Source organism: Zonotrichia leucophrys, chromosome 19, assembly GCF_028769735.1.
Source record: "Zonotrichia leucophrys gambelii isolate GWCS_2022_RI chromosome 19, RI_Zleu_2.0, whole genome shotgun sequence".
NCBI lineage: Eukaryota > Metazoa > Chordata > Aves > Passeriformes > Passerellidae > Zonotrichia > Zonotrichia leucophrys.
The window spans coordinates 8,093,528-8,110,847 of NC_088188.1; the positions used below are offsets into that span (position 1 = coordinate 8,093,528).

The 17,320-nt window shown below is 44.7% G+C and overlaps 2 protein-coding genes across 4 annotated transcripts; one reads left to right on the top strand and one right to left on the bottom strand.

Annotated features, from left to right (window-relative positions):
- Positions 1 to 20: 20 nt before the first annotated feature.
- Positions 21 to 6,792, bottom strand: CTNS (cystinosin, lysosomal cystine transporter). Of its 2 annotated transcripts, none has more exons than XM_064729557.1 (11): positions 6,587 to 6,792; positions 6,246 to 6,319; positions 5,416 to 5,494; positions 4,805 to 4,889; positions 4,611 to 4,714; positions 3,614 to 3,745; positions 2,802 to 2,901; positions 2,588 to 2,707; positions 1,384 to 1,554; positions 1,068 to 1,185; positions 21 to 732 (listed from the first exon to the last, which is right to left on the bottom strand). In XM_064729557.1, exons 2-11 carry the CDS (start codon positions 6,307 to 6,309, stop codon positions 602 to 604), a joined length of 1,104 nt encoding a protein of 367 aa, XP_064585627.1. In that variant the 5' UTR covers positions 6,310 to 6,319; positions 6,587 to 6,792; the 3' UTR covers positions 21 to 601. The 2 variants fall into 2 exon arrangements, with proteins under 2 accessions (XP_064585627.1, XP_064585628.1); XM_064729558.1 differs by having other exon boundaries at positions 6,498 to 6,595.
- A 50-nt stretch (positions 6,793 to 6,842) lies between these two features.
- Positions 6,843 to 17,316, top strand: SHPK (sedoheptulokinase). Of its 2 annotated transcripts, XM_064729556.1 has the most exons (8): positions 6,851 to 7,352; positions 8,554 to 8,695; positions 10,923 to 11,106; positions 12,268 to 12,420; positions 13,445 to 13,620; positions 13,731 to 13,931; positions 15,391 to 15,680; positions 17,229 to 17,316. In XM_064729556.1, the coding sequence occupies exons 1-8, from the start codon at positions 7,185 to 7,187 to the stop codon at positions 17,229 to 17,231; spliced, it is 1,317 nt and encodes a 438-aa protein (XP_064585626.1). In that variant the 5' UTR covers positions 6,851 to 7,184; the 3' UTR covers positions 17,232 to 17,316. The 2 variants fall into 2 exon arrangements, with proteins under 2 accessions (XP_064585625.1, XP_064585626.1); XM_064729555.1 differs by lacking the exon at positions 17,229 to 17,316 and having other exon boundaries at positions 6,843 to 7,352; positions 15,391 to 15,808.
- Positions 17,317 to 17,320: the final 4 nt, after the last annotated feature.

Below are 17,320 nucleotides of genomic sequence, written 5' to 3' on the forward strand. Positions count from 1 at the left end.
CAGTGAAAGAAGAATACAACTTCTGGTTTTTAGAAATTTTTTTAATAAAGAGTTCAAATTGTAGTATTTGTGCATTTAATACCAACTCCATTATTGTGATGTACCACTGTGGCCAGCCTGAGTGGTGGTGGAGTGTGAGCTGTCTGGGAAAGGTCAGCAGCAGCACTTGGATCCACAGTCAGTCTTCAGTCATTACTTAAAAATATGAAGTGGTTGCTTAAACATCATCTCAGATTTTTGGAAGACAGAACTGCTCTTTGTGCTTCACCTCCAATCAGAAAGACATCACTTTGGTCTTTCTCTTCCCTGTGGTTGGTGAAAAAAGAGCCATGTGTTGCTTGGACAGCTCCCTCTGAGCTGTGTGTGCAGCTCCAACAGGCACGAGTCCCCCGTGTGCAGCTGAGGGCTTGCTGTCCTTAAGGCACCTGGCAGCCAGTGCTTGGCAAGGCAACAGTTTGTGTTTGTGTTCCAGCCCAGAGAGGATCAGGTCACAGACATCAGAATCAGCATTTCTGGTAACTGGCAGCAAGAATCTTGAAAGCCCTCAGAGAGGGCAGGGCCAAGTTCAGTGTAAAGTTTGAGTCCCCACAAGGGATGTTTGTTATTCACAAGGTTCATACCCTCGGCTCCTGTACAGGCAGTAGTGCTGGGCCATGAAAACAATGTCAAAGATGATGGAGAAGACACCCAGGCCAAACTTGGTTGGATCTCCAAAGATTAACCTCCACTCATCTGTCAAACACAAAATCAGAGTTAACTCTGACTCCTCAAGTGTAGTCTTGTCTTAAGACCCTTTAGAGAAGTTCATGTCTATTTTCTGGACTGCTCAGACAAACCCAAGACTGACTGCAGTGCACTTCTTATGCAAAGCTAATTAATAACTGTGGTTTCTTCAGGATGGCTACTTCATTTTATATCTTGAGGGAATATGAACAGATCCTTTATCCTTCCTGTAAGAACAGCTCCCCACAACACAGCACAAACATCATTCTTCTGAGACAATCTGCTTTGTAGTGGGACTTCCCACCCCATTAGGACAGGCTCCAGCACCTCAGTTCCAGGCTTACCATTGTTGTAAGACTGCAGAAACATCTGGAGAAGGCTGAAGCTTCCCCCAGTGAAGTCCAGTAACACATTTCCAATACTCCATCCCTCAGTGCTCTTCCGACGGAAATTCATGTAGGCCTGGGGGTGTGACAAGCAGTCAGAGTGTCATGTCAGCATTTAGGATTGACTTTCAAGCAATTTTCAGTACAACTCTACTGGTTTGTCACTATTAATAAATAATCATTGGTGGTTTAGTCTCTTCAGACTTTCAAGAGCACACACTGCAGGCTTAGGGTGGCAGGGATGTGGAATGCAAGCAGAATAATTCAGATTTACCTGTGGGAAGTATTTGATCAGTGTGACTGCTAACTTAATGTAGGAGAAGCAGAACAAGAACTGCAGCCATGTCATCACCTCAGCTGCAGCCAGGAACAGCGTGGTGAAGGTGAAGATCCATGCAAGTGCCAGGAGTCCAACAACAACTTTGGATACTTTCTGACCTGCTCTCTGAAACACAAACACAGATACATTTTGGCCAGGTCACACATCCCCAGACACAAAGATACAGTTTGCTCAGGACCCTGCAGCACTACACTCCAAACCTGTTTTACCAGTCAGGCTGGTACCACAAGGAGAACTTTAAAATTAAGCAAGGGTTACAGCAAGCAGCTGGAGGTTTGCAAGAGCTGATGAGAAATATTCATATCAATCATTTAAAACACTGCTGTCCCTGAGCAAGGGGGAACAGTATTCTGGAGTATTTATGGTGCATAATCTGTAACAAAGCTCCAAAATTCAATCTGATGAGATCATGAGTTCCTGTATGTGCAAAAGGCTGATAATATCATTATGGTAAAAGATTTATGGTTGCTTTCTAATTCTTCACTAGAAAATTCTGTAGTAATTCTGTCATCAATGATGACAGATGGGCTGTTACAGTTTTAGATTTAGCATGACCAGAAGAAGAACCCAAACAGAGAAAAAGTTACCATCTAGAGAAAATTGGCCTGTTCAGATGAGAGGTTTTTACAATGAAAATCAAACAAAGAACCACCTGACTGGAACAATCAATGGGATTAAGTAAGAATCACTTGACTGTAACCATTAGTGTCACTTGAAAAGGTGTGAATTATGAAAGGGCATTTACAGCTGTTTTAGGAAAACAGCTGAAAAAAATGTGTTTGAATTGCAGGGAGTATCTAAAGTCCTATCACAGCTTGAAGAATGCTCCAAAGAAACAGCAAAGCATTTGTGCTGTGAAGAGCTGTAATCTGTGTGCTGGCTAGAGATCTGTTTGGGAACTTTATGAACCTGGCTGTTTGCCTCAGTTATTTTGAGTCCCTAAGGAGTTTACTTATAAGCTCAGAACATCCATGAGGCTGAAGTAGATAAGGTTAGTGGAGGTGCTCCTAGCTCAGGAAAGCTGAAGGCAGCTGGGCTGTGCAGGGAATTTGGGATTTTGGAGCCCAAATGGAGCAGGAGGTGCCCGGCAGAGGGAGCTCTGGCAGAGCCCACAGGTGAGCCCAGCACCCGCACCCACCTCGTAGATGCAGCACTGAATGATGGTGAGGAGGGTCAGGGCCACTGCGTGGAGACTGAAGAAAACATCATTGATGGCCACAGGGTTCACCCCGCTGGGATAACTGACCAGGAACTCCTCCTAAAGGTAAGAGAAAGCAAAACCAGGCACGAGATTTAACTCCTTTCTGCACATACCCAGCCCCCAGCATGTGTTAAGAGAGAATCATGCTCACCTTAATCAGGGGAATCCAGAAGAGCCCAACATTAAACACACTGTATGCTATAAAGCCAGTAAGGTTTAATGCTATGAAGTCAAAGCTTAGTCCAACAACACTAAAGAAGGGGGGATAAAATGAGAAACATGCATTAGAGAGTTACAGGGACAAATTGACCCTGGAATGTATTGATTTATAACAGTTTCTGGTGTAAGCAAAAGCTTCAGGCATTGTGACCACACAATGCTGTGAGTTCATCAGGAAGCTGGGTGAAATACCAGAGCTCTCATGGACCAATTTGTGTCTCTGCTCTTTAACTGCACCCTTCCATGAGCTCAGCCTGTCTGATAAAGCCCTTCCAGCCTGAATCCATAAAGCACAAGTGCATCATTGCCAGATCAAATGGTTTCACTCTCATATATGATAATGCTCCTACTCAGAGTCACTTGGCTCAAGGGGAGCTGGCCTAATGTGACACTACAAGGAGGTGTCTGAGAAACAGCTCTCAAGGCTGGGAATCTTTGACAGGGATCATCACAGCTGCCTCAGCCAGGTGATTTACAACATGGCACCAAAAGGAATGGGGAAGTCTCCTCTATCACAAATTCACACTGGATGCCAAATCTTAGGATCAGGCGTTTGTAGGATGCACTTGGTTTCCCTCCAACCTGCATGTATAAAATCTCACTGGGGCTGCAATTATTCAGACCCTCCCTTTGCCTTTTCCCCATCTTTCCATGGATAATTCCCAATTACCAAGACAGATGTAGCTGAAGCTATGAACACAATTTGCAGAAGTGTTTTAGTGACTTGCAAACACATCTCTTTACCTTTTCCTTCGCCAGTTCTCAAAGAGTTGAGGATAAAAGGAGATGGACCAGGCAACGAAATAGATCCAGCCAATCACCTCATCAGCATATCTCACTATGATGCTGTGAATCACTTGAAATTGAATCCTAGGCCTGATGGTTAATGCAAGAAGAATCAGTCAATTCAAGCTTTTTTCACAAGACTTTATTTTGTTCTGCTCTGAGAGAGGAAATAGAGTCAACACTGAGACAAGACAATAAAGATTCGGTTGGGTTCAGCTGAGTTGCTCCCCTTTTCATCTGTGACCTTGTTATGTTTGGGACACCTCCCACTCCCTGAGTCTTTCCTTTCCATCCTTTTGCCCTGGGAATGCTCCCAAAGGTGACCATGTGCCTGTGGCTTCCCCTCTCTCAGCACAGGGTCTGTTGGGCAAGAGCAGAGCTGCATCCTCACCCTCGTGATGGTGCTGCCCTGCGAGCATTCCACGTGCTCGCCTCTGCCTCGAGTTTCAAAAGCAGAAGCAAAACAAGGAAGTAAAACAGGAGCACTCTGCTGCTCAGTAATATCTGAGCCACAAGCAAGTACAGTCCAGCTTTTTCCATCTGGCTGGGCTCTTCCCAGGAGGGAGAACTGGCATCTGTGAGGAGAGGGCTCCCCTAACTGACCCACCCCAGGAACTCCAGAACAAATCCTGCACAGCAAGAGCAGCATCCCACTGGACACTGGCAGCCAAATGCTCCCCAGAGCAGAAAAGCTGCCATGTGATCTTCATACTTTTGGGAGGCACTATTAAAACCAGACTAAGGAGCCGTGAGAACTCAGTTATCTTGTAATTAAATCTAAGACACCACTCTGCTTCTGTGCCCTCTATTTATCTGAGCACTTGGGGATTTGCTGCAGGGTTACCAATCTCCTTAACTGCATCCCACCCCTGTCCCAATTAACTCCTAGGAATAGTTACCCCAACTTTTAGGAAGCTACAGGATAGTAAGTAGAACAAACAAACAAGTTTCTCACCCAGTTAAGTTGGAATTATTGGGATAAAGGTAAACTGTTACTTGTCCCACATCATCTGCTTTCACTTGGAACTCTGCTTTAGTGTGACCTGCAGGGAACTGTACCTGTAAGGCAGAGCAGAGGGAACAGAGAGGAGTTGCACCAGAATAGCAGGAGCTTTTTGCATATGGTTACAAGTCTGTGCTCTCACTCACCTCATCAGGAAGTTCAACAATGGTGCTGTGCTTTGAGGAGTGTGTAATATTAAGAGTTATCACCAGTGTCTCGTTTAGTGGAGCCCTGAGAAGGCAGAAAAAACAAGTTAGGCTGGTACCTGAGCTCAGGGGTTGCTTTGGGGCTGCAGGGGAGCATCTGCTCATTCCTTTCAATGAGCAGCCCACACTCAACAGAAGCTGCCTCACATTCAGAGGAACCAGCACCAAACTGGGGGATATTGCACTGGTTCTTTTATCTGATCCAGTGATGGCCACACTGTACCTCCCTCTTCTCAACACAAATGGCAAAGTCACCAAAAGACCCTGTCCTGTCCTGGTGCTCATTACCCTTTGCTGAAACAAGGCACATGTACTTGGGGTCATGAAATTACAGCAGAAAGACAAAACAGAACAAACAAAACCTTTCCAAGTGACACAGCCCTGCACAGCTTTCTAAAGAACTCCACTGAGCATCCGTCCAGGATGTGATCCTTCTAGGAAATTCAAGTTTCTCTTAAGCATCAATTTTTAGAAAGGGAGGAACTGTAAATTCACATATGGAGGGCAGCCCATGTTCCAAAGGGAAAGTAAAGCTGCAATAATAATTTTACCTCAGAGAAATAGTGACGTTTGTTGAACTTCCACTTTCTAGAGAAACCACTTCAGGGACTGACAACACAATGGCTCCATCTGTGGGGGGGGAGAAAAACACCCACACAAATCTCAATTACTATGAACAGCTCCTTGAGAAGAACAACCTACTTTTTTGTGCCATAAACATTTTACCCATTGGTCTCTGCAGTATCAGATCAATCAGATAAGTTCATACAAGAAAAAGCAAAGGGGGAAACCAAGCAACTTAAAAAGAGAAGTATATAACTGTCACTTGAATGTGTTGCAAGGAAGTAATTTAAATGCTTGAAGTGTAACAAAAGTTCATGCCAAGGGAAGGTTAAAAGGTACTGCAAACCCACCCTGGTTCTTTATGTGATCCTGGTGATCTAGGAGTCATAAATGCCCCAAATTTAATAGAAAATTGTTTCTTAGGCCACAAATTCAATCCAAGTACCCAGATGTGCAAGAGAATGTACATTTACAGAAACAGAGAGAGACACAGGTTGCACAGGTTGGCCTGGACACTTTTTTTTTCTGTTGCCACACAGTGTTTGTAAGAAGTTATGAGCAGAGGAGCTCCCAGTTTATCACTGACTGCAGCCCTGGCACTCTTCAATCTGCAGAAGTGATTATGGAGCACGAGGTGCACAACCTCAGCACAGTGTAGGAGCACAAGAACCCGAGGTAAGGAATGAGAGCAGAGCTGATGTGAAGTGTGGCACGGGTATCCCGGTAAGATGTAATGGGATAACTAAAGAGCTGCCCTTTTCCATCTCTTACTGATCCGGAGCCCTGTGGGCCCAAGCTGCGCTGACCAAACACTCACCGCCAGGCCCCAGCAGCGCCAGCGAGAGGCTCAGCAGAGCGGGGAGCACGTACCGCGTCCTCATGGTGGAAAAGCTGCGGAAAAAGCAAGGGAGAAGCTTTCCTCAGCACCCACACGGCCACACAGCCCATCCCCTCCGCTGGGAGCCGCGGCAAGCAGCTCCCTCCGCAGCACCACGGCCCCCAGCCCGGCCGAGGGACCCTCAGCTCCACTCGGAGGGCACCGCTCTCCCCGTCCCGGCCACATCTTTACCTCAGCGCTGCTGCCGTGACGGACCCGCCCCACCCCAACGCGCGGGACTACAAATCTCGGCAGCCCCCGCGCCCCCGCCAGACCCTCACCGCTGGCGGCGCGCCGCGGTGCACTCTGGGACTTGTAGTCCTGCCGCCCTTCCTCTGGCTCTCCGGCGGAGCGGGGTGCGCGGTGCTTTGGATTGCGCCGCTGCCGAGGCGGCGGTACCGGGGAGCGGGTGGTAACCCACCCCCTTCAGTGCCCCGCGCCGTCCCGGTTCTTCCTTTTTCAGCTCTCACGTGAGGCGATCGCCTGTGGACTCCCCGCCCAGCGCCCACCGCGTCGCTGCGGCCGCCCCCGGGGGCCATCTTGGGTGTGGCGGAGCGGGTTCATGAGGGGGGCAGAGCCGTGAGCGGGGGGATAGGGCGGGCTGCGTGCCGTGGTGGTTTGGTTTGGATAAAAAGCGTGGTTTAAAGCAGCGCAGGTTAGCTGGGGGAGGGGCACTTTATCACTGTCACAGTGTAAAGGTAGCGACCAAGGAGCGCTGAGGGCAGGGAGCACCTCCAGTGTGAGGGCGAAGTCCAGGTCGCGCTCCTGGACTTTCAGGTTCCATCCCTGGGAGTCCTCAGGGCGGCACGGGAGCCGTGAGGGGCTCAGCTTGGTGGGTGTTGTTCCGCCTGTGACAAGGTGACAGCCATCCATCCCCTCATGGCCGCGGCGGGCGGGCCCGGGCCCACCTGTGTGCTGGGCATTGACCTGGGCACGACGTCGGTGAAGGCAGCGCTGGTGACAGGGACAGAGCGAGGGCTGGCGCTGGCACAGAGCTGCTCCAGGGAGACGCAGGCATACAGCGATAGCCCCGGAGCTGCAGCGCAGGTAAGGGCTCAATTGTCCTGCAGTTTCCCTCAGGGAGTGCTGAGGGACATTGCAGGACACCGGCCTTGCCTTGCAGTGCTTGGGTTGTTTGGTTCATTGGGCAGAGTGCAGTGGATTGTTTCCTGGATTGTTTTGGTGCCCAGATTGGCAGCATGTCTCTGGGTATCAAAAAGCAGAATTAAAACACCCTCTGCTCACCGTTCAAGTAAGTCAAGCAGAGCTGCTTGACTTAAGAAGGACCCAGGTTTTGAAAAATTGCCTAAAACACTATAAAACTATTCTCCCATGAGCCACCACCTTATCTTTGACACTCCCAGTAAGCAAACAGCAACCATTTGCCAACTGGAAGGGAATTTTATTTTACACTTCAGTGTGAGGTGGAATTATAACTGGAAACTCCCTGTGGAAATAACCAGGAAGAAGTGTTCCTGTTAAAGCTCTTTACATCCATTGTGCTGGTCAATCTAAAAAAAGGATTAATCAGAATCATAAAATACGTGCACTGTTTCTGATACCAAGGATACCAAACAGGCCAACCCTCCTCCTGCCAGTTTATGCTGCCTAAAGTACCTATGCACAAAGTTCACATTTATTTGTAGACTCTGTTGCAATAGTCTTGTAAACATCACACTAATCCGTCACAAAGTAACCTGAACCTTTGAAAGTGTGAAAGCTTCTGGGGAACTGATGGGTCAGTTTGCTGGGTGGTTCTAGGAATAGAATATCCAGAAATTGAATATCAGCATCATCAAAATCATCAGTGAGTAAACAGGGAGGAGCTTTAGGAAGAGGCAGGGGAGACTGCACACCTGCCAGAACACATGGATTTGTCTCTTTGTTAGGAAAATGAAGAGCAATAGATAAGGTGAAATAATGAAAACTTGTAGTCAGTGGTCATGGATTTTTATAAGGTTAAGGTTGAGTGTAGTTATTTAGGAAATTAAAAATCATTTGGCCTTCAGTTTAAGAGGCTCAACTTGGTAGTATTGATTTTTAGTTTTTGTGGGTTTGTGGGATTTTTTTTCAATTTTTCTTCTCTTTTTTTGTTAGAGTTTAGTAACATAATAAATATTATATCTAATAAATGCTATTAAACTAAATGAATTCTGTCCTTCACTTCTGACTAAAGCAGCCTTGTTTAATAAATACACTGAGTGAATCCTAATGGCTTCATGCTCAGGATAATGCTTTGTGATTGCAGGGAATGGAGCAGGATGTCCAGAAAATCATAAGAGCACTGAATGAATGCCTTGCTGCTCTGCCTCAGCAGCAGCTTCAGCAAGTCACCCACATTGGGATCTCTGGACAAATGCACGGGGTTGTGTTTTGGAAAAGTGATAAAGGTAACATTCATTCTTTAACATTCCTGCTCACTGTATTACAATGCAGAAAATCAAATTAACAGGGAAGTGATTCTGTGATTAAATTATTGCATCACATCTTCTCTAAACCAGAATTAACAGAAGAGCTCTTATGGGAATTTTGCTTTTTTAACTGAAATTTTAGCTACTCACTATTGTTAAAGGATTTAGCCTAATGACATCCCTGCAGATTCAGCACAATTGTTAATATAAAGGAGGAATAGCATATTTGTGCCTTGTTAATTGTTTCTCCATCACATGCTATCTGCTGCCCTTTGAAAGAACTTCTGCATCCCATGAATAACTTGCAGGGGGATTTTATTCACCTCACAAACCCCTTACCTAGATGCTGTCCAGCATCTCAATAACTCTGGTTTTTCCCAAAATCCCAAGACTTTTTTTTCCTAGCAAGTCATGCATTAATGTCACGTTGCATTCATTTTGTTGCTTATGCTTCTGTCAGTAGGAGCTGGGAAGGACTGTGGTCAGGATTGTGGATGCTCAGCTGCTTGCCAAGGCCTCAGAGACAAAGTCAGCTGCAGTGAGGTAGTCATGTGGGGCTTGGTTGTGCAAATACCCAGATAATCCTTGTGATAGGGAGGAGATTTGAAGAATCCAGGCCTTGGACTGCCAGCCCTGTGAGATAGGGATGGATTATCTTCTTGGCTAATGCCTTATAGACCAACCAAAGTCTAAGGCTTCCAGAGAGTGGGTCCATTTCTTCTTTTCACTTAACCCTGTAATCTGCTCATTTGGACAATTATACAAGTCTAATTAACAGGAGTTATGCAGATGAAGTAAAGATGTATTGTAAACCACAGAGCAGATTTCCCAAAAGTGCTGGTCACTGCCTCTCAGAAGTTGTCAGGATCTTAATTGCTTGAAGAGGCACTGTCCTATTCATTACTGGCTGTAATTTTACATTAAATACTAAAAATGATTAGAAAGAAAGAAGTCCAAGGGCTGATGGACTGGAGGAGCTGTTGTTGCTTTCCAGCTGTCCCAGGAGCTGCATAACAAAGCCTTGTGTATTCACAGGCACAGATTCTTATGTCATGTTGGTAAATATTTTATGTCCTAAAGCCACATGCCACTTTAGTTTCATTTCTATCAAGTGAAAGAGGGTGTTTGCTCTCATTTGTTTTGAGTGGACTAAGTGAATCCAGGACCTTTGGGACACAAATAAAAATTTTAATAGCGTCCTTTAGGGTTAGATTATGACTAATAATATTTCTTAGAATCCATTTAAAATGAGAAAAGCAAGCCAATTGGAAATTCAGTTCAAACATATTTGATAGAACAGGGAATTGAGGAAACAAGAAAAAGTATGTATTTTATTTTGCATGTTTCTCATGGCACCTCCCAGCCTCCAGGGCTGCTTTTTGCTGTGTGAGTTCCAAGCCCTGTATCCAACCCAAGAATTAAATTTTTAGCTATACTTGTGTGAGTCAGGAAGCTGAGTATTTTCTCTTGACTCTCTGCTCTGTGGCCAAAACCCAGAGTTTGCCTCAGCTGCAGAGTGAGTGACCTGTGCTGTCCCTGATGGCCTGGGAGGGGTCAGAGCTGGGCCCTGGAATGTGCAGGCAAACAGAGCTTGAGCCCAGCTCTCCTCTTCAATGGAAGAGTGGGAAGGTTTCCTCAAAGGTGTGGTGTTCTCTGCTCAGGAATGGGCTGGGCTGGGAAACTGAATTAAACCCTGAATTAAACCCTATCCTACCCTTGTTGTGTAGTACATGAGGATTTTGCTCTTAGTGCACTGCTAAATACTCTCAGATGCAGGTTTCTTGTTGCTTGGGCTCCAGAGGTGATGCAGCTTTGTGCTGCCCATCCTGGGCAGTCCATTACTGAGGCAGCATTCTCCAGGTGGTGATTTAAAGAAAAAGACCCAGCTGAGGTTTTTATGTGAGACCTCACCTCCCATAGCAGGCTGTGGTTGGGTTTTTTTGAGGCTCACCTGGTGTTTAAGTTGTATCCTTAATATCTCTCTTCAGGAGAAGGAAGGCTTTGGATACCATTCTCTGTGCTACAAAGGATAATTTGCATTATGATGTTATCTAGGGCTGGAAACTAAGACTAATTTCATTACAGTCTCTACTGGCTCTGTTTGTGATATATTTAACAAATTCTCAGGTGTGTCCAGAAGTGAGGAATGCCAGGCAGGCTGTGCTGCAGGAGTCACTGGATTTCTTGGATTCTGTTGTGTTTTCAGGGTGCAGGTGGTCAGAGGGTGGCCCAGGCCCTGCCTTTGAGGCAGACAGGGTCAGCAACCTGGTCACGTGGCAGGATGGGCGCTGCAGCCCCGCCTTCCTCTCCTCCCTTCCTCTGCCTCAGTCACACGTCAGCCTGGCTACAGGATTTGGATGTCCCACAATCTTCTGGTACTCAAAGAACAGGTACATTGCTGCTCCAAAGGCTGCTCTCATCTTGAGTTGATGTGACAATTAGTATTCTTGTAACATGTTAGTGCTGCTACAGCTGAGGGCTGTGCTTCTCTGTAATCATAATCTTAATTAAGTAGTCAAAGAATATTTAAAATGGCAGTATTTAATATAAACTACATGCAATTAAGCATGCAAGAGTCTCTGACCTCATAAAAATACTACAGATCACTAATAAAAGGGTAAGCTTTTCACCATATAGGAATAGAAGCTTTAAAGTATCATAGAATAATTCTGGTCTGGACCATGGCTCAGAGCAGCTCTGCTAGTGCAGTTTGACCATTGTCATTTTGCCTTGTGCTGCTTTGTGGAAAGTACAGACATGCCTAAAACAGTAACAGAGCTGCTTGGTCTGGTTGCTGCCAGATGCCAAAACAGAGTCTCTAAATGAATTTCAGTTCCTTCCTTCCTCAGACACTGAGACAGATCCTCATGGGGTGACACAAGTGCTCTGCTTTGTTGTGGTGTGTTTGCAGAGGATATAATTTTTCACTTATGATTTGGCATCAGCAAGATTTGCTCTTCAGTTTCATATTTCTCCAAGAGCCAGTCTCTTCCTTTGCAATGAGTTCAGGTTCAATAAATGGGGAAATTTTATTAGATCTTGGTTTTTTTCACTGTGTGCCCAGCAAATCTATAGAACATGGTGTGATCTTTAGAGTTGCATAAGTCATGAGCCCAGCTGCTTTGTTTTACTTCACATTTGATACATTTCCATCAATGTGATTTGTGGATCCCAGAGCAAGTGGGAATTTGCCTATTTTTCAATAATACTCTGGGATCAACAAAGTATTATTTATTTCACACAAACAATTACTACTTTCCTGCTAATTTTTTCCGTGCTGTGCTTTTGAACTTTGACAACCCCTTCCTTAAAGCTGCCCTCTCTCCATCTTCCATCTGCAGATAAGTGTTGCTGCAGCTTGGATAACAAATTCCATTTAGAAAAACCAAACCAAACCAATAAAATTCAGGTTGATCACTGAGGTGGCTGTTTGATATTTTAATGGACCCACATGTCTGAAGTTCCCCCTAACAATGAAAATTGTCTTCTCTCACTGTCTTAAAGCAAAAACCCCTCTTTTAAATTTTTTTTTCAAACATCTTGTTTAAAAGTCCAGATTTTCTGAAGGCTTATGATGCAGCTGGCACCATCCAGGACTATGTGGTGGCCATGCTGTGTGACCTGAAGAAGCCCCTGATGTCTGTCCAGAATGCTGCCAGCTGGGGATATTTTAACTGCAGGAACAAGAGCTGGAATACTGATATGTAAGTGCTGAGCCATTCAGGGGGGTTTGTGCACTGCTCATGTCAGCAGTGTGAGCCCCTCTTTGGGCCCTGACTGTTGATGTGCTGCAGATAAAAAGGGATTGAAAGTTATTCCTAATTAATTGTGGCCTGTACTGAGGAGCTATTGAGAATTTGCTCTATTTAATCTGATAAAATCTGGCCCAAAATCTACACACAGCAGAGCTGAGAGATTTATCAGGGATTCCAAGCTGTTCTCTCCCTTTCTGTGGTGGGGTGGGATGGACAAGTGCAGCCACAGTGTTACCTGTGCCATGGTAAAGAGTTACCACTCTAGTTCTTTGAGTTGAGCTTCATAATTTCTAAGATTTATTTATGATAATACTTAAGAGCTATTAAGCTACAGAAAATCTTAGAAAGAATCAGTTTATTTATTTACTTATTTATTTTAATGATTTGCTCTTTCAGGGCTGAGTGCTAAGGCCTTATATATTGCAGGGCTTAGGTTAGGCCAGGACTCCAAGGTGAAAGATCTTCTCATCAAGGTATGAAAGAGTGACAGAAATTTGCATTTTGCTGGCTGAACTGAACTGTTACTAATGTGGTGGTGTTGCTGCAGCACCTGCAGCTGATTATGTAAGGAGTTTGTTGGACTTAACTCTTCGTGATTTTGTTGTGAACTACTAATTGCATGACAACTGAAGTTTTGACATTTAGCTGCATTTTTTGCTGGTTTTGTCCCTTTACTCTGGACCTGCTTGTCCATATGACATCAGTAGGTTAAACTGAAGATGCAGTGTATAATCTGAGGTGCTCAGATTGCATAGAAAGGAAAACAGTTTATTCTTCCAGACTGGTTTACCCAGCCCACTGGACTGGAATGCTGCCCCTGTCCAAGACCAAGCTTTCTAAACTGGTGAAAGCATCCATAAATGCAGCAGCCACAAATGTGTGGCCAGGTTCATCTGTGACTTCAAAGAGTTTTTTGTAGCAATGCCTCACATTCCCCAACTGCTTTATTCCAATAATGTTGTTCTACTTCCAGACTGAAAAAATCTGGCTTTCCTGTGCACTTGCTTCCAGAGGTGGGAGACCCTGGCAGTGTTGCAGGCAGGACAACCTGTGCATGGCATGGAATACCCAAAGGAGCAAAAGTGGGAATTGCCCTGGCAGATTTCCAGTGCTCTGTTTATTCCTGTCTGACTGAGAGGACTGATGCAGGTATGGTCATTTTGGTATCTGATTTGTTTTTCCCATTGTTCTCCTTTGGGGTAGCTTAGTAAAACACTGATTGTTTTCTTTTTTCCTCTTTTTTTTTGGGTGTGTTTCAGTTCTTAATATCAGCACCTCTGCTCAGCTGACCATCTCAATGCCCCTGGGTTTCCAGCCTCCAGAGGCACCAGATCCTTCCTCAGCTGTCACTTATTTTCCCTACTTCAATGGTGACTACTTGGCAGTGGCAGCATCACTCAACGGAGGCAATGTGCTTGCAACATTTGTGGGAATGGTGGCACAGTGGGCACAAGAGCTGGGTGAGTCATTTCAAGGAGAGTTGAAGCACAAAACTGGGGTTGATCATCAAGGTAAAAGGAAGCTGAAGCAAAGGGACAAGCCTGGAGCTGTTCCATCATGCCATAAAGGGAACAAGGATGGAATTCCTGGGTCATGCTTCCCAGATCTCTGGAATTTCCTGCTGAAGCTTTTGAACATGCTGAGACAGTCATGCTTGGACTCCACATTCATATTCCCTCTAGGCCTTCTTTTGTTTCAAGCACAGAGTTATTTTGTGCCAGTTGATTTTCAAAAGGCAAGGCTGGCAGATTTGAGGACTGCAGCCTGTAATTTGGTGTGACTGCAGTCCAAAGGAGTCCTCTTGGTGCATATTTTGCAGCACTAATGGATTTTAAGACTCAAACTCATGGAATATCTTTAAAGTGCTTTAAGCATGGCATTGACAGGTTTTTTAATAATCTCTTGGGTTTTGCACTACAGAAATCAGCTCTGAAATTGTTCTTTCAGTTAGTTCTCAAGGTGAATGTTGCATTCACGTGGAATCCAGGCACTGAAGCTGAACCCTGCTGCCAGTCCCTTTAAAGACATTGTTTTGTGGGACAGTACAGGCAATGAGGAGTAGCTGTTGTTGTCAGGACAGGCAGTTGGGTAATCAGAAAAAGGTTTCTGCTATTGCACACTCTGGGTTCAATTGGATGGGAGAATTATGGTTCATAATCTTGGGCACACAATTACCTTTGAAAAAGATATCCAATATTTTGCTAAACAGGTGCATCAGTGTCTGTCCGGTTATCTCGGCTGTTTGAGGGGCCTGGAAAGGCCCGAGGTGGCCTTGGGGCAGCCCGCGTATCGAAGGACGAGAAGAGGCTTCAGTTCTTCTTTCGGTTTTTATGTTTATTAATTGTTTATCTAAAAGATGTTCTTTCAGCCGAACAGAGCTCTGCTCAGCAGTCAGCCATGGGCACACTGTGCCGTCCTCCGGACCGCCACGTATCTTTATACCCATTGTTACGTGTACAATATTTATCATTTTTCCCCAATACCATTTATTCTCATTGCTGGGTGCACTCTCAGTAATAACCAATCCAAAAGTGCCACCATGGCCAAAGAAAATGGAGGAGAAGAGGAAGAAGAAGGAGGACAGGACACACCCAATTCCTCCATCTTACTCCTCTAAACCCCCCTGTACATAAATCCTAAACCCTGTGTCTCACCCTCTAATTATCTAATCTCTTCACCATTCACCCCGGTGAAACCCTCCTGTCCTCATACAGGTGTCGTCTCCCGTGTAGGGTCAAAGTCCTGCCACCAGACACTTCTGGCAACATTCCAGGACTCCCAGGCCCCCCAAGGGTGCTCTCGGAGGCCTGGCATCTCAGGACTCAGATCCTGAGATCCCACAAGTGTCTGTTGTAACTGTCCACATGTGAGATACACCAGACCCTTTCAGACTGATAACAAAATATTTCCCATCTGCAGGATTTCAGGTTCAGGAATCTGCCATCTACCCAAGGATAATCCAAGCAGCCTTGGCTCAAAAACACAGCAAGCTCTCAATCCACCCAACCATCTTTGGAGAGAGACACCTTCCTGAGCTGCTGGCATCAGTGAGCAGCATTGGTGCCTCTGAGCTGTCCCTGGGCCATGTCAGCAGAGCCCTGTGCCGTGGCCTCGTGGAGAACCTGAGCTCCATGTTCCCTGTGCAGCACCTGCAGGAGCTGGGGGTCACCAGGGTCCTGGGCAGTGGCACTGCCCTTGCCAGGAACGAGGTGCTGAGGCAGGAAGTGGAGAGGATTTTTCCATTCCCTGTGGTTTATGGGAAGGATGTGGATGCTGCTGTGGGGGCAGCTATGGTGATGTTCCATAGGAAATAAAGTCATTATTTGGAATGGCCTGATGCAGCTTTCTGGTTTTTTCCTGACACACTAATGTTTGTTTTTTTGGTTTTTTTTTTTAACTTTATTCCACATGCACTCTCACTGCTTCTCCTGGGTCTGCACATTTTGTTGCTCTGTCATTCCCATTTGTGAAATGAGGAGTAATTATCACATTAAATTTATCTGAGTGACTGGGAAAGATCCATTAACTTTCTGCATAAAAAGACACTTCTTGTGAGGCTCATTTTCCTGGTAGGAAATATGTTGGAAAGGGCTGGGAGAGATGAGCTACTGTCTGTAACTTGGTCTGATGCTTTTGTGCACTCCCTTAAAATTTCCAAGTTTTATCCCCTATCTTATGCTCTTAGAAATTATTTCTTCTCCTAGTCTTTATTTTAATGTTAAAATATTTATACTTTCTGTCTACATGTACATTGCATTATTATAAATATATTTTTATCAACAGGTCTGCTTTCATTTTTATTGAATAACAGGCAAGAGCTGATGATGCTGTTGCATCAAAAACCTTTGCAGCATTTTGGATGCTGCTGAGGAGCTGCCTGTTGGTAATCTATATTTATGCATTAATAAAGAGCCTTGTTACTCTGAGTACCACAGATATGAGGAGTTTAATTAGTTTGCTATTAAATAGGTAAATACATAATTCTTTTATATATTCAAGGCAAGACCAGAGAGACAGCCACTTTTTACAAAACAAAAGGCTGATAATTTCATTGAATAATTTCATATTCTACTCAAAATCTCAGGAAGTTGGGGGGTTGCTCCCAGCCTAACAGCCTCTGGAAGAGCTGTTTCTTCAGCTCAGTTTCTGTCAAAAAAATCTTATGTAAATTATATATTTAGCAATATATGACACAGCTCTGAATTTTTGAGAGTGTTAGATCCATCCAGGGTTAGATAAGTTGGGGTTTTTTCCCTCATAACAGTAATATTTAGAGGCTGACTCTTACATACATATATATATACAATTCAAATAAAACCTAGGAGAAGCATGAAATAATAAAAAGAACTTTGGACTTACTGGCTCTTCCTCAACTTTGTTCTGAATCAGCTTATTGTTAAAATGTTTATCTTTAAATCAGCCACACTTTACAAACATTTTACAAACTTTTGTAAATGGAATTGAAATTCAAGAATTGAAACTGTGACCCCCCCAGAAACAGTTGCTGTCTGGTGGTTTGGATGCTTTTTTTCTTTTTTTTTTTTGGTCTTTTTTGCAAACTTGAGTGTATTTACGAAGAGGAAATCTGGAGAAGAATATCCATTACTAAATGCAATTAAAGGGGAGGGAAAAACAACAGCAGCTTACTGCAATTCTTGTAAAGCGCTTTGCTAAACCTCTGGGAATAGAAGCCACTGATGCTTCTGGTTCCAGAATTGTTCTTAATTATCTTATTGCTCTATTCTCTGTTTTTCCAGTGAACTTCCCTTGGTTCTAAAAATCATCACATTTTGCAGACAAATGAAGTGGAGAAGCAAACTCTGAGGGCTTTGCAGTCCAGGCACCTTGG